General features: G+C 39.6%; 1 protein-coding gene across 4 annotated transcripts; it reads right to left on the bottom strand.

Annotated features, from left to right (window-relative positions):
- Positions 1 to 7,322: 7,322 nt before the first annotated feature.
- Positions 7,323 to 11,866, bottom strand: LOC122052367 (dof zinc finger protein 1-like). 4 transcript variants are annotated; one of them, XR_006131975.1, is made up of 4 exons: positions 11,687 to 11,866; positions 10,203 to 11,341; positions 9,852 to 9,977; positions 7,333 to 7,754 (listed from the first exon to the last, which is right to left on the bottom strand). XR_006131975.1 is itself a non-coding variant. In XM_042613851.1 (2 exons), the coding sequence occupies exons 1-2, from the start codon at positions 11,699 to 11,701 to the stop codon at positions 10,400 to 10,402; spliced, it is 957 nt and encodes a 318-aa protein (XP_042469785.1). In that variant the 5' UTR covers positions 11,702 to 11,866; the 3' UTR covers positions 10,143 to 10,399. The 4 variants fall into 4 exon arrangements, 1 of the variants encoding a protein (XP_042469785.1); XR_006131974.1 differs by having other exon boundaries at positions 7,323 to 9,977; XR_006131976.1 differs by lacking the exon at positions 7,333 to 7,754 and having other exon boundaries at positions 9,944 to 9,960.
- Between the last annotated feature and the right edge of the window lie 1,091 nt (positions 11,867 to 12,957).

The following is a 12,957-nucleotide window of genomic DNA, read 5'->3' on the forward strand; positions in this document are numbered from 1 at the left end:
TGGCAAACAATCATGGTAAGTTAGCACAAATGAAATACCTAGATTACCTATCTAAGTATCCTTAATCACTTAGCTAATTTAACATCTAATCCTAGATTGCCCTTATATCCCTAAACCAAAATCCCAATTATGGTATTTCTCTAGGTTTTCCTCAAATTGTGCCACTTAAGATTAAAAATGATATTTCCACCATTAGGCACATTTAGCTCTTCAAGGAGTAACTAGTAATTCTATTTCATTTTCAAAGGTTAACAAAACCTTGAAAATGTTCCTTGAGTGTCAATTTCCTCAAAGTTGGGCTAACTACCCTTCTAAGTGGAGTTGACACTCTCTAACCCATCTATGAGGTAGAGAGGATGCTCCTAGGAACCCAATATCTATGTGAGTTCATTGGGTTCACTAAATATTCACTAGGGATGACTTCCCTAGCAACCCTCCTAATGACCCTCTTAGGCTTTGAAGCCTTGGTCATTTGGGACTCATCAAGATCAACTCTAGGGGTGACTCCCCTTGTGACCTTGGTGGTGGTCTTCCTAGCCCTAGGCTTTGTTCCATAATCGAATGGAACACTATGATAAGTGGGCTTGACCACTTGGGACTTAGGTTTGTGACCCAAACCTTTCTTATCCTTGGACTTGGGTTTTTGACTCTTAAACCCTAGAGATGACTTCTCCATGTTTTTAAGAGCCTTTTCTAAATTATCAAGTCTTGACCTCAAGACTTGATTTTCCATCTCTAATACCTCAAGTGTTAATTTGTCATTTTCTCTTGAGATATTCCTAGGCATGTGTCTAGTCTTCTTGGGATTTCTACCTAGGTTTTCCTTAGCCTTAGATGAGTTAATCCTAGAGTTGGCCTTCCTAGTATTATCCTTATCTAAGTTAACATGTTTAGCACCTAAACACATGTATTAATTTCTAAGGTTAACATGCTTATCATTCTTGACAATTGCAATAAGACTACTAACATGTATCTTATTAGAAGTGCAAGAATGAACCTTAGAGGATACCTTAGGGTTTGCCTTCGCTCCCCCTTTACACGTGCTTGGTCTTTTGTCCTTGTGAGATTGCCTCCCCCTTGGATATTGACTCCTATAGTGTCCTCGTTGCTTGCATTGGAAGCACACCACGTGCTCCTTGCCCTTGCGTTTTGGGACTCCGACTTCCTTGATCTTTGGCGTCGGTGGAGTCTTCTTAGTCTTCTTTGGACATTTACTCTTGTAATGTCCAAATTCCCTACACTCAAAACACATTATATGCAATTTACTTGAACTTAAAGTGTTTGAGTTACCTAGGATCGAGGATGGATGGATGCTCTCTTCTTCATCCCTCCCGGAGGTAGAAGCTTCTTCTTCGTGCTCCGATCTTGAAGAAGAACTCACCTCCTCTTCTTCTTTAGATGTTGAGTAGCCCTCAACTTCTAATTCCTCACCTCCACGATGTGAGCTACTTGGCTCACTTGACTCCTCTTCATGGCTTGAAGTGGAGTTCCCCTCATGGAACTTAGCCAAGTTGTTCCACAACTCCTTGGCATTGTTGTATCCACCTATGCTACACAAAACATCATTAAGTAAAGAAAATTCAAAAATCTTCAATACCTCATCGTTGACTAGGGATTGGTGGACTTGTTCCTTGGTCCACTCCTTCTTCTCTAGGGTTTCTCCTTTCTTGTCCGTCGGAGGCTTGAAACCTAATTGGACACAACTCCAATTCTCAAGATTAGTCATAAGAAAATATTTCATTCTTACCTTCCAAAACGCGAAGTCGTCGCGATCGTAGAAGGGTGGAATGGTGATGTCGTCTCCGAGTTGATCCATCTCTAGCTTGTGCTCCCTCGGGTGTTAATCCGATGAAGAGCAAACCTTGCTCTGATACCACTTGTTGAGATCGTTCGTACTTGGCTAGAGAGGGGGGGTGTGAATAGCCGCCCCAAATCGCTCGTTTCTTCCTACAATTCGTTAGCGCAGCGGAAAAATAAACTAGAAACGAAAGGAAGAATATCAAACCTTAACACAGCGATGTACGAGGTTCGGAGATGATGCTCCTACTCCTCGGCGTGTCCGTAAGGTGGACGAACCCAATCAATCCGTCGGTGGATGAGTCCCCGGAAAACCGGCTAATAAAAACTCCTTCTGGGTGGATAAACCTCGCCACACTTGTTTGCAACAGCAAACAGGAGTATAAGTACAAAGAATAAGCAAGAAATACAATAAGAATACACAAGCACTCTACCAAACTTGCTTTCTCGTCGACTGGAGTCCGGATGAAGCAGCAGCTTCAAAAACCCTAACAGCAGCAGCTGTTCCAGTCGGGGAAGCTCACGCGAAGCTTTCGGAAGGAACTCAACAGAGCTCTTATCGCAGCCCACAAATCTTCAGCAGAAGAGAAGGAAAAAGGAAGGAAGAAGAAGCACCAAAGCCTTGATCTCCTTTTATAACATGCGAACCTGCACAGTGAAGACAGAAGCCAGCGGAGAAGACGGAGCGACCCGTTGTGACTCAACGGTCAAATCGTTGACCGATCAGGCTCCACCCTGATCGGTCCAGGACCCTTCTGATCGGTCTGGGGACCGATCAGGCCCTGGGCTGATCGGTCCCTAGACCGATCAGATTGCTCCACAGAAGTGCCCAACTTTCTGTTCGTTTCCTGATCGGTCTGTGGACCGATCAGGCCACAGCTGGATCGGTCCACATCACCTCAGCGTCTCTGATCGGTCCCCAGACCGATCAGTAAGCCCACAGAACCATGATCGCCTTCTGTTTGTTATCCGATCGGTCACCGGATCGATCGATACACAAACGTATCACTGCAGATCGATCCAGAGTTTGGATTTTGCCCAAACCAAGTCCCAAACCTTCCAAACCAATATCCGGTCAACCTTGACCTATTGGTACATCATGCTTAGCATCCGGTCACTCCCTTGACTGCTAAGACTCCTCACAAGTGTCCGGTCAATCCTTTGACCCACTTGGACTTTTCACTGCGTGTCAAGTATCCGGTCACTCCCTTGACCTAGTTGACCTTCTCAACACCGATGTCCGATCATCCTTGATCCATCCGGATTTTCCTGCCCGGCTTCACTCACCGTGACTTTCACCCAGCTTCACTCACTAGGGTTTTCACACCGCCTAACATCCCAGTTAGGACTTTCTCACCGCGGCTTCACTCACCGGACTTTCCAACCGCCTAACATCCCAGTTAGGACTTTCCCGCTTGCCACACCAGGACTTTCCACACCGCCTAACATCCCGCTAGGACTTTCTCCTGGCTTCACTCACAGGACTTTCCAATTGCCTAACATCCAGTTAGGACTTTCCCAGCTTCACTCACCAGACTTTCCACACCGCCTAACATCCCAGTTAGGACTTTCTCGCTTCCTCACGGACTTTCCACACCGCCTAACATCCAGTTAGGACTTTCTCACCGCCTGGCTTCACTCACCAGACTTTCCAATTGCCTAACATCCTTAGGACTTTCCCACTTCACTCACCAGACTTTCCATCCGCCTAACATCCAGCTTAGGACTTTCTCCTTCGCTTCACTCACGGACTTTCCAACCGCCTAACATCCCAGTTAGGACTTTCTCACCGCTTCACTCACGGGACTTTCCACACGCCTAACATCCCGCTTAGGACTTTCCCGCGCAAGTCTCCATACTTGGACTTTCCGCGTGCCAAGCTACCTGCTTGGACTTTTCCCCGTGCCAAGTCTCCGTACTTGGACTTTTCCAGTGCCAAGTCTCCATACTTGGACTTTTCACGAATCAGGTCAACCAGGTCAACCTTGACCTAAGGTTGCACCTACAATCTCCCAAACACCTATTCTTCTCAAACATCAAGAATACAACTCTCTTCTCGTCAAACATCGACATGCAACTCAACTAGGTCAACCTTGACCTAAGGTTGCACCGACAATCTTCCCAAGTCAAACATCAAAATACAACTCGAGTCAAGTCACCTCGAGTCGGGTCAACCAGGTCAACCTTGACCTAAGGTTGCACCAACAGTTCCTAGTATGATTCAAGACTTGCTACCTTGGATATACTTAGGACGCGCGCATCTATGTTATGTATGTATGGTACAAGCCGGGGCCCTAAATATGTTGATATTATTTTCAAGTATATATGTAAAAGAAAATGGTTTAAAGGATCATGAGACATACACATGTTTTGCGGATACATGTTTTCCAAAATCATATTGCATACACCTTTTGATTATGCTATGTTTCATGTTATGCTCTTGATTATGATATGCCATGATAAGGTATGATTACGTTATGTTCATGCTATACCTTATAGACATGTTTCGGCCTTGATTTGTTGATGCTTGATATATAGATTTCGGCTATGGATATGATGATGCCTTGATGTACATGTTTCGGCCATAGTATGATACTTTGATATATATGTTTCGGCCATGCTTTGATATACCATGATACTTGTTGTTATGCCATGTCTAGCTATGTTTTATGCAATGCACTATGTATATGTTTCGGCCATGACGATGCTTGATATGCTATGACTAGTTGAGATTATATTATGATGCATGATATGCTTGAATAGAATGCTATGTTATGCCATGATTAGTTTAGATTATGACTTGTTGATGCATTCTTGATCATGTGCTGATTGTTGGTTTTAGTGAGTAGGAAAGGAACTTACTGAGTCATGAGTGCTCATAGCTTACTTTCCTTGTACCACAGATAAAGGAAAAAGCTGGATGAGTTAGAGGAACAGCAGGAGGGGCAACGAAGATGTGTGTGACGGTGGCTAGGCAACCAAATAAATAAGAACCTGCTTAAAGTTTCTTTAAAGAACTATGCATTGGTATTTTATGACTTGTGATACCTAAACATGTGTGGCTTGACATTATGGTTCCACTGGATTTGATGTTATGATTTTTGATGCCATGTGATAGTATAGTTCAAAAGAAATTTAAAAGAAAAGCTTTATTAAAATTATGAAAATTATTTTAAGTCTTCCGCTGTTTTAAAAAGAAAAATTTATACGTAGAGTATCGTAGCCCCGTCCCTTAGGGTAGCAGGGAGGGCGGGCGTTACAGCTAGAACCCTTGAGAAGTCTCGGCAATAAAGGATGAGAGGGAGAGAAAAACTATAGAGGAAGAAGAAGTGAATGAGCACACCATGCAATTCATTCACACACCTAAAGTGGACGGCCACTTAATGGAGGTTTAATACCTCCATGGAACACCAAAACTCATGGCTCTTGGTCTTCCTCATGAGGTGACACGCAATGATGTAGCCTTGATGATGTGGAGCATCATCATTGGTCGGCCCCATGCCAAGTCACAATGAGATGGCATTTGATTAAGTCAAACTTAACTCTTTATCTTCCCTCTCAAGTCAAGTCAAACTTGACCTTTTTATCTCTCATAGTTGATCAAACCTAACGTTTGATTCAAATTAATTTAATTTAATAAATCTCTATTCATTGAATTAAATTGATTCAATGAATCATAGACAAAATTAGACTTATTCAACACGTGAATCAAATTGAATCCAACTCAATTAGTTTAATTTGGATTACTCTTAATTTAATTTGATTCATCATATGAACCTAATCCTCTTGATCCATCATATGAACCTAATCTCCATCTAATTGTCCTTTGTATGTGACCCTATAGATTCTTGTAACATTGACAATGCTCCTAAACCCATTTAGAAACATAAGTAATGAGCGGTATCTAGCAACACATCATTACTACCCAAGTTACAAGAATGTTGAGATCCAATATCACCTTTATGACTACTAATTGTGACTCTCACAATATGTGTCAATGTCCTTCTATCCTTGACATCTAAATTGATCAATTGAGGCATAGACCATGTCATTCTTTAATCAATTTATGCCTTGAACTCCAAGTAGACTCACTCTAATCAAATGAGCTCAATATCTCATATAGACTCATTTGGGCATGATCATGCACTTAGTGATCCCCCTTTTTCAAGAATCATGATGTCACTCCCGTCATATAGGAGGGATAGATCCCATCTACATCACTCACATCCCTCCGTATAATTTGTTACTTACCCAGTAGTCACCTTTATAATCCACCCATTTACGGATGACGTTTGACGAAGCCAAAGTATGCAACTCCTTATGTAGGGAACCATGATGACTTCAGGTCCAAGGATTGATAGTCATATTAATAGGCACATGAGAAAATATATGACACTCATATAACGATCCATGATACTTTCTTATGACGAATCATTCAGTATACATTATCCAATGCATACTCATGTATCAACTTGATATCTAATATCCATGACTTGTGAGATCAAGTCATCGAATTGACCTACATGCTAGTCTCAGCGCATTAACATTGTCCTTGAATGTTAATACTTGACTAGGAATGATTAAGAGTAGTGTTCTCTATATCATTTCACTATTTATTCAACTAATCGATTGATATAGATAAAAACCTTTCATTCAAGGACACTATTATACTTAATTATTTAGCACCAATACAAATAAGTATAATAATCATAAAGAAATGTCTTTATATATATAGGAATATGATACATCGAGCTCATACAACAATCATCACATGATTGACTCTAGAGCTCTTACTAATAAAGATGACCTGCTTAAGGGTTGATCGTTCTAAAGATAGCATGTCTGAGGGTCGATTGTTCTTGAAGAACGTGCATCCAAGTCCTAAGGGTAGGCGAATAGCCCTGTATATGGCAGGGCGATCACAAGGTCCTCCGGACTCAAGAGACTCGTTTATATGACTCTATATATTTGTGCGATTCGAAAGACCGAGTGATACCTTACTTAAAACTCCAGATAATTTCATATATCAGAACGATCCTAAAAACCTGGCGCTATCTTGCCCATAACTCTAAATGAGTCCATATATCCGAGCGACCCTAAAAATCCAACAGTATCTCACACAAAGCTCTAATATAACCACACAGGTATGCCAAAGCAATACAGCATGAATTGACCAATAACTCATTAAGAGATCCAACATGACCACACTAGCATGGTAGAGAAGTACAAAATACTGGCCAATCTTATAAAACACAAGTTTCCATTCTGCTTTCACTTCAAGGGGTGCTCGGGCAGGCTAACTTTCAGCCAAGATGCAACTAGGAAACATATTGTCAGGAAATCCTAACAACTTGTCAGATAATATTCTTCTAGAACCTTCTTAATGGGTTATTATGTTCCCCATCAACCGACCACTTATGATAACATATTCCTTCAAAAACCTCAATAATGACACAAACTATAAATAACAAAAGAAGTATACATATGGATAAACAAAAAATTGCTCGAATAATTATTGCATATTATTCAAATTATGCACTCTCTTTTATCTAACGACCTCTGACACACTTTTCTATCTCATAATTGAGGAGGTTATGAGAGATGATATATAAAGGAAAAGTCCTCTCCGTTGACAAGATACGTTCTCGGAACACCTGTAACTTACTCTCACACTCACTCTATTGTTCTTCATTCATCCGTCCGAACTTATACTGACTTGAGCGTCGGAAGACCTTTGCTAAAAATTTCCCCCTGGTCTCAAAGCGCTGACATTTTGTTAGCTCATCTCCGTATACACAAAATCAAAAGGAAGCTCTTCCGTAATGTAAAAAGTCTTCTCTTGATGAACAATCAATCCACCATACCCATCATTCCAGCTTTGTAATTTTCAAACAGGATCACACCTTCGTGAGTGGTCGATCATTTGATCCAAAGGCTCATCTGCATAATTAAGAGTGCTGGACCGGCATATAATTACGTAAGCATATGTGTTATCATAGGTATCATACTAAATAATATGTTGGCAAGCATGTTCATTTATTTTCTCTATTTACTTGCTTATTTTTTTGCTTCATCAATGAAATTTTACGAGTTGCACGAAGAGTATCCAAATTAAGTGAACAACTAGTGGGATTACAGCCAACCAAGCACCACTTCAAAAAGTGCTTGAAGATATATTTATAAGCAAATTCAGATAAACGCTTCAGTGGCAAAGAATCTAATTTTTGTTTTCCCATTGATTTTGAGGATGGCGAGAACTACATAACTTTTTCTCACAATGTACTTTAAAAATATCCAAAAAAAAAACTTAGGATTTAAGCAGGATATGTAAAAATTGTTAAGACTCAGATTTATCAATGACTATCAAATAGATTCGTAAGACAAAATCAATGCGAATATTTTCACGTTGCATTAGGAATTTCAAAGTCCTGCAAAGATTGAAATGATGAAATCTGAATAAACAATACGACAAACACAAAAACTATTAATTAATATAATTCAACTCTGACACCGTTAGATAAACGAGATTAATACGAAAAGAATTACAACAATGCTGAAGTTTTATCTGAACCAAAATGGCCATCACCTGATGTGCTTATTTGATAAGAAAATAATATATAAATAATTAGAATGCATCGGTTGATATAGTCAAAAAGAATTGCTATTTTGAATCAACCTAAAGTTATTGAGAAAGCTGCATTATGCTAGTATGTTTTCACATCTGGCAAAAATAAGAATTATAATGACTTCTTTTTCTTTTCTTTTTTTTTTTGAAAAAAATCAAATCTCAACACTTTCAGTTAACTTGCATAGTGATAAGCAAAGACTAGCTCCCATCTAACAAAATCATAAACTCCTTCATTAAGAACCATAAGACATCTCATGCAATACAATACCATAAAAAAATTCAATTAGAGATATAATTGAAGGATGGTTTCATTTTTTTTTTTATAATAGGTAGACATCCCTCCTCGTGAAGGATGATAACACTTTGTTTGCGGTATGAGCTCTACGATGTGATGTTCTAGATGTATCCACTAAATAAAAACAATGTAAAAATGTTGAATGGCAACAAATTTAGCCTTATAATCATCAACTATACTTTTGTAATCAAAGATCTGCTCAATGAAAATAATGATACTCGCAATCTTAATTACTATACTCGGCAACAACTGATTATTAATTGATTTAACAAAATCAAAAGTATAATGCAAATCGGAATATAGAGAGTAGCTACAAATTATATTGTTCCTATATGTCTATGGCTTTAGTCAGAATTGCACAAACTATTCATAAAGGAAACTAAAAAATATATGATTTTTAAAAATTTAGCTCACTATTTTGTAATAACAAATTCTAGGACAAAATATTTCTTAATACAAAAAAGAGAGCTAGCACTGATAGAATTAAGAGGCTAATTGTATTAATGAAAGGTGAATAAAGAAGCATTCAAACAATTATTTGATGCTAAGTTGGCCTTCAAACGTTCTGAAGACAAGAAAATTAAGAGGCAAATTTTATCAAACACTTTAAAGTCTGAAGAAATGAAAGATGAATACAAGGCATTTAAAACACTTGTTTGACGTTAAGTTGACCTTCAAATTATGTTCATCAATTGACACAATCACGAAGCACTAACAAATCTGATCAAAACTAAACTGCCCGATGCAAATGAAACTTTGCGTGATTACCAATGAAACATGCAATCACAACATCTACAGAGAATAGATTATGCAACTAGGTTACTTTAGCTATATTCCCTTCCCAAACAAAATTTAGAAATCCTGTTTGCCTTCTTTTCATAAAGATAAAAAACAACTAAAATAGTTTTTTCCATCAGCAGTCCAAATCTAAAATCAAAGTGACAGGTTAAGATATGGGAGAGATTCGTCTTCCCACTCGCAGTGAATCTATCTGTGCATGATATTATAGGGCTCATGCATGCATTTGCCTGCCATAACTAAATGACCTACTTATTATTTTATACTATAATACAAATATATTCACACATATGCGTTGCATGTGGAGGAAATGTACTTAGAACTCGTCCATACCTACTTATCCCTTCCCTCGTACTTACTTAGCTTCACGTTACTGACTTCATAGCTGGAAGAATCTCCGCACGAATAATGAGACACCACCCCTCACACCTCATTCATGCAGCTGCCAATTTAATTAACCTAAAATATTTATTATAAATCATAAAGGTTATCCACAAATAACAAAGTAAAATAAAGAAGACGAAGACATAGTAGCATGAACGCATACATATTTTTTGCTCTATTCTTCTAATTAATTCTATCTTTCAAGTTGATGGATGGCATAATATATAAGAAAATAATATATACGACGCAAGCTAGCTAGCTATTAATTCTTCACAAAATTAAGGACATGAACCCTCTTACTTTTAATTTGAAGCCAGCACAAAAAAGAGAAGCTTCACATGTAAAGCTGTAGAAGTAAAACCTAAACTCCATGCTTGTTTTTTCTTGTGTTAGTTACTCTCCTTCAAATTTCAAAATCCCTGCATTTTATTTAATTTTATTTGATTTTATAGCTCCATCGATGGCAATGGAGGTATCTCCCCCTTTTTTTCTTCTTCCTACCAGCCTTCTCCGGTTCCACTTGAATCGCCAATGATGTCACTCCAAAATCCAGGCGGATCCCCTGCAGCTTGGCTTGATCTGCCACTCATCTCAAACTCGGAAGCTGAAGCAGAACCTGAACCATTACCACCAGCAGCAGGAGCAGGAGCAGGAGCAGCAGCACTAGTATTTGTTGGATCGTGGACTACTAATGGCTTTATATCTTCAAAAGGGAACAAAAGCCTGCCGGTCTTTTCGGAATTACTCATCCCTACAGCCTCAAAACCACCACTTACTCCTCCAATCCCGCCACCGGCGCCAGCGTCCACCGGAAAGCTAAGTGGGGGAGCCCTGATCAGATCCTGCATTAACCCGAACCCGGATGAGGAGTAAAATTCCGAAAGCGTTGACAACGGCAAGAACGGCCTAAGTAGTCCCGTGGCGCTGCTACTCGTAGCGCCAAAGTCCGGTAGCGGAGTGAGGACCAGGTGGGGTAAGCCGAGGTGGAGGTCTTGTACCCCATCCTGCGTTAGCTTGTGGGTAGTGGTAGTAGTGGAAAAGGAAATAGGTGCGACACCCGAGGCGGGAATGAAATCACCGCCGACGCCGGGGAGGAGAAGCTTCTTGGGATTAGGTGGAATTATTGATGTAGCAGCGGAAGTGGCGGTGGAGGAAGTGGAGGAGGAGAGGGAGGAGGGGCGTTTGTTCTTGCGGGAGCCGCCGCCGACGGGGACATTGCGGAGGGAGCCGCCCTCGGTCCAGTAGCGGCGGCAGGTCTTGCAGAAATAGCGCGGCTGGCTGAGGCTGTAGTTGTTATAATAGCAGAATTTGGTGTTGGTGGAGTTACACCGAGGGCAGTTGGACGCTTGTTCCTTCTGCAGCCTCGCCTTCTTCTCCCCTTCTGCTGCCTGTGGTGGCGCCGGCGGCCTCGCCGTCGTTGTCGTCGAAGAGGACGAAGACTAGTACATTAATAATTGAGCAAACAAATTAAAGTAGCAGTGAGCATACGAAGTAGTAGAAGAAGAACGAACAAAAAACGAAGGAGAGCAAAGAACCGGCAACAACAACAACAACAAAACAACACCAACAAAACAAATAAAGGCAAAGTGATCCTTTTGAAAAAGGGGGAGAGAGAGTGAGAAAGAAGGTAAAGATGGCGTGAAAATAAAGTGATTTGCTTCTTTCAAGAATTGGGTCGATGGGAAATAAAGATGCGCAGCAGTAGAGAGATCTCAACTCACTAATTAAAACCCAGCAGAAATACAATACGAGAAGAAAGACATAACAGAGACGATGATTTTCACCTGATGCCACTCCATGTAGAGACCGGAGAGCTTGAGTTACGTTAAGCAAGAAAGGGCAAGAGATGGAGAAGAAGGAGATAAAAAGGCGGTCGGAGAGAGATTAAGCATCAGATGTCACACTAGAGATCAGGGAGTCGCGATTGGTGTTTCAAGATGGCGGTGGATTGACAGAGATGGGTGCGTAGTATAATGATGGTGTGTATTATATATAAATATTATATATATATATATATATATATATAAGTTAATGGCGAATAGATAGAGAGTTTCTTCTATAATTAAATATTCGACGAATAGGATTTATTAAACCTTTAGTTGCTATTTTTTCTAAATTATTTAATGGTAAATGGATTTTGCCATTTGGATGCGGGAGCGAGCTTGTGGTGTGGCGTGTGTGATTCCACCATGCCGTTTCAGGGTTTTGTATGGGCGAAGAAGGAATGGCGGTCGGCGTGGGGTTGTGGATGCTGACGTGGTATGCTCTCCCATCGCAGGAACTCCGTGGGCCCCGCGACAGAAATTGTGATGTGGTGGGACCATTGTGGTGCACGATCTCACTTTGCTCCGACGCGTCATACGGTAGCAGCGCGGCCAGGTATTGGATTGAGACTGATATTAACATACAATACGGGGTATCAAGTTAAAACAGAACGTCCTTTAAGGAATTGTCAAAATAAGATATTCTCTTATGAAAAAATTGTTAAAAAAAATAGTATTTGAAGCAACTAAATCCGTGAATGAGATCTATGGATGGGTGATATAGCTTAATTTGAATAGTCGGATTAAGATGAATAAATTAAGCATAAGTGTCTTTTCATTAGCTCAATTTAAATCATTGATTTCATAAAAATATTCAATGAAGTGGCATTATGTCTTTTAGAAAGGAATACAATTTAGATTATCCAATTCAAGTTAGATTGGATGAAATTTAATTGAATTAATAAATTCTTATATTCCTTCATTTTGTATAAATAAAATTTCTCATATTATTTGATTTACTCGATTTATTTTTATTCAAAATAAAGTATACTTTGCATTCCATATTTACATTTAGAGAGTTTGAGAAATTTCTTTGGCTTAGAAGTCTTGCGATTTATAGTGCTGCTATCACAAAATAAACTCGTATTTTAGGAATGATTGTCATATTCCATGATCCCCGTGTACTGGACAAATTTATCTTAAAAGATAGAGTATACAATACAGGGTATAAAGTTAAAACAGAACTTCCTTATAGAATTGTCAAAATAAAATATTCTTCACATTGGATGAAA

This window comes from Zingiber officinale, chromosome 3A (genome assembly GCF_018446385.1).
Source record: "Zingiber officinale cultivar Zhangliang chromosome 3A, Zo_v1.1, whole genome shotgun sequence".
In the NCBI taxonomy this organism is placed as follows: Eukaryota; Viridiplantae; Streptophyta; class Magnoliopsida; order Zingiberales; family Zingiberaceae; genus Zingiber; species Zingiber officinale.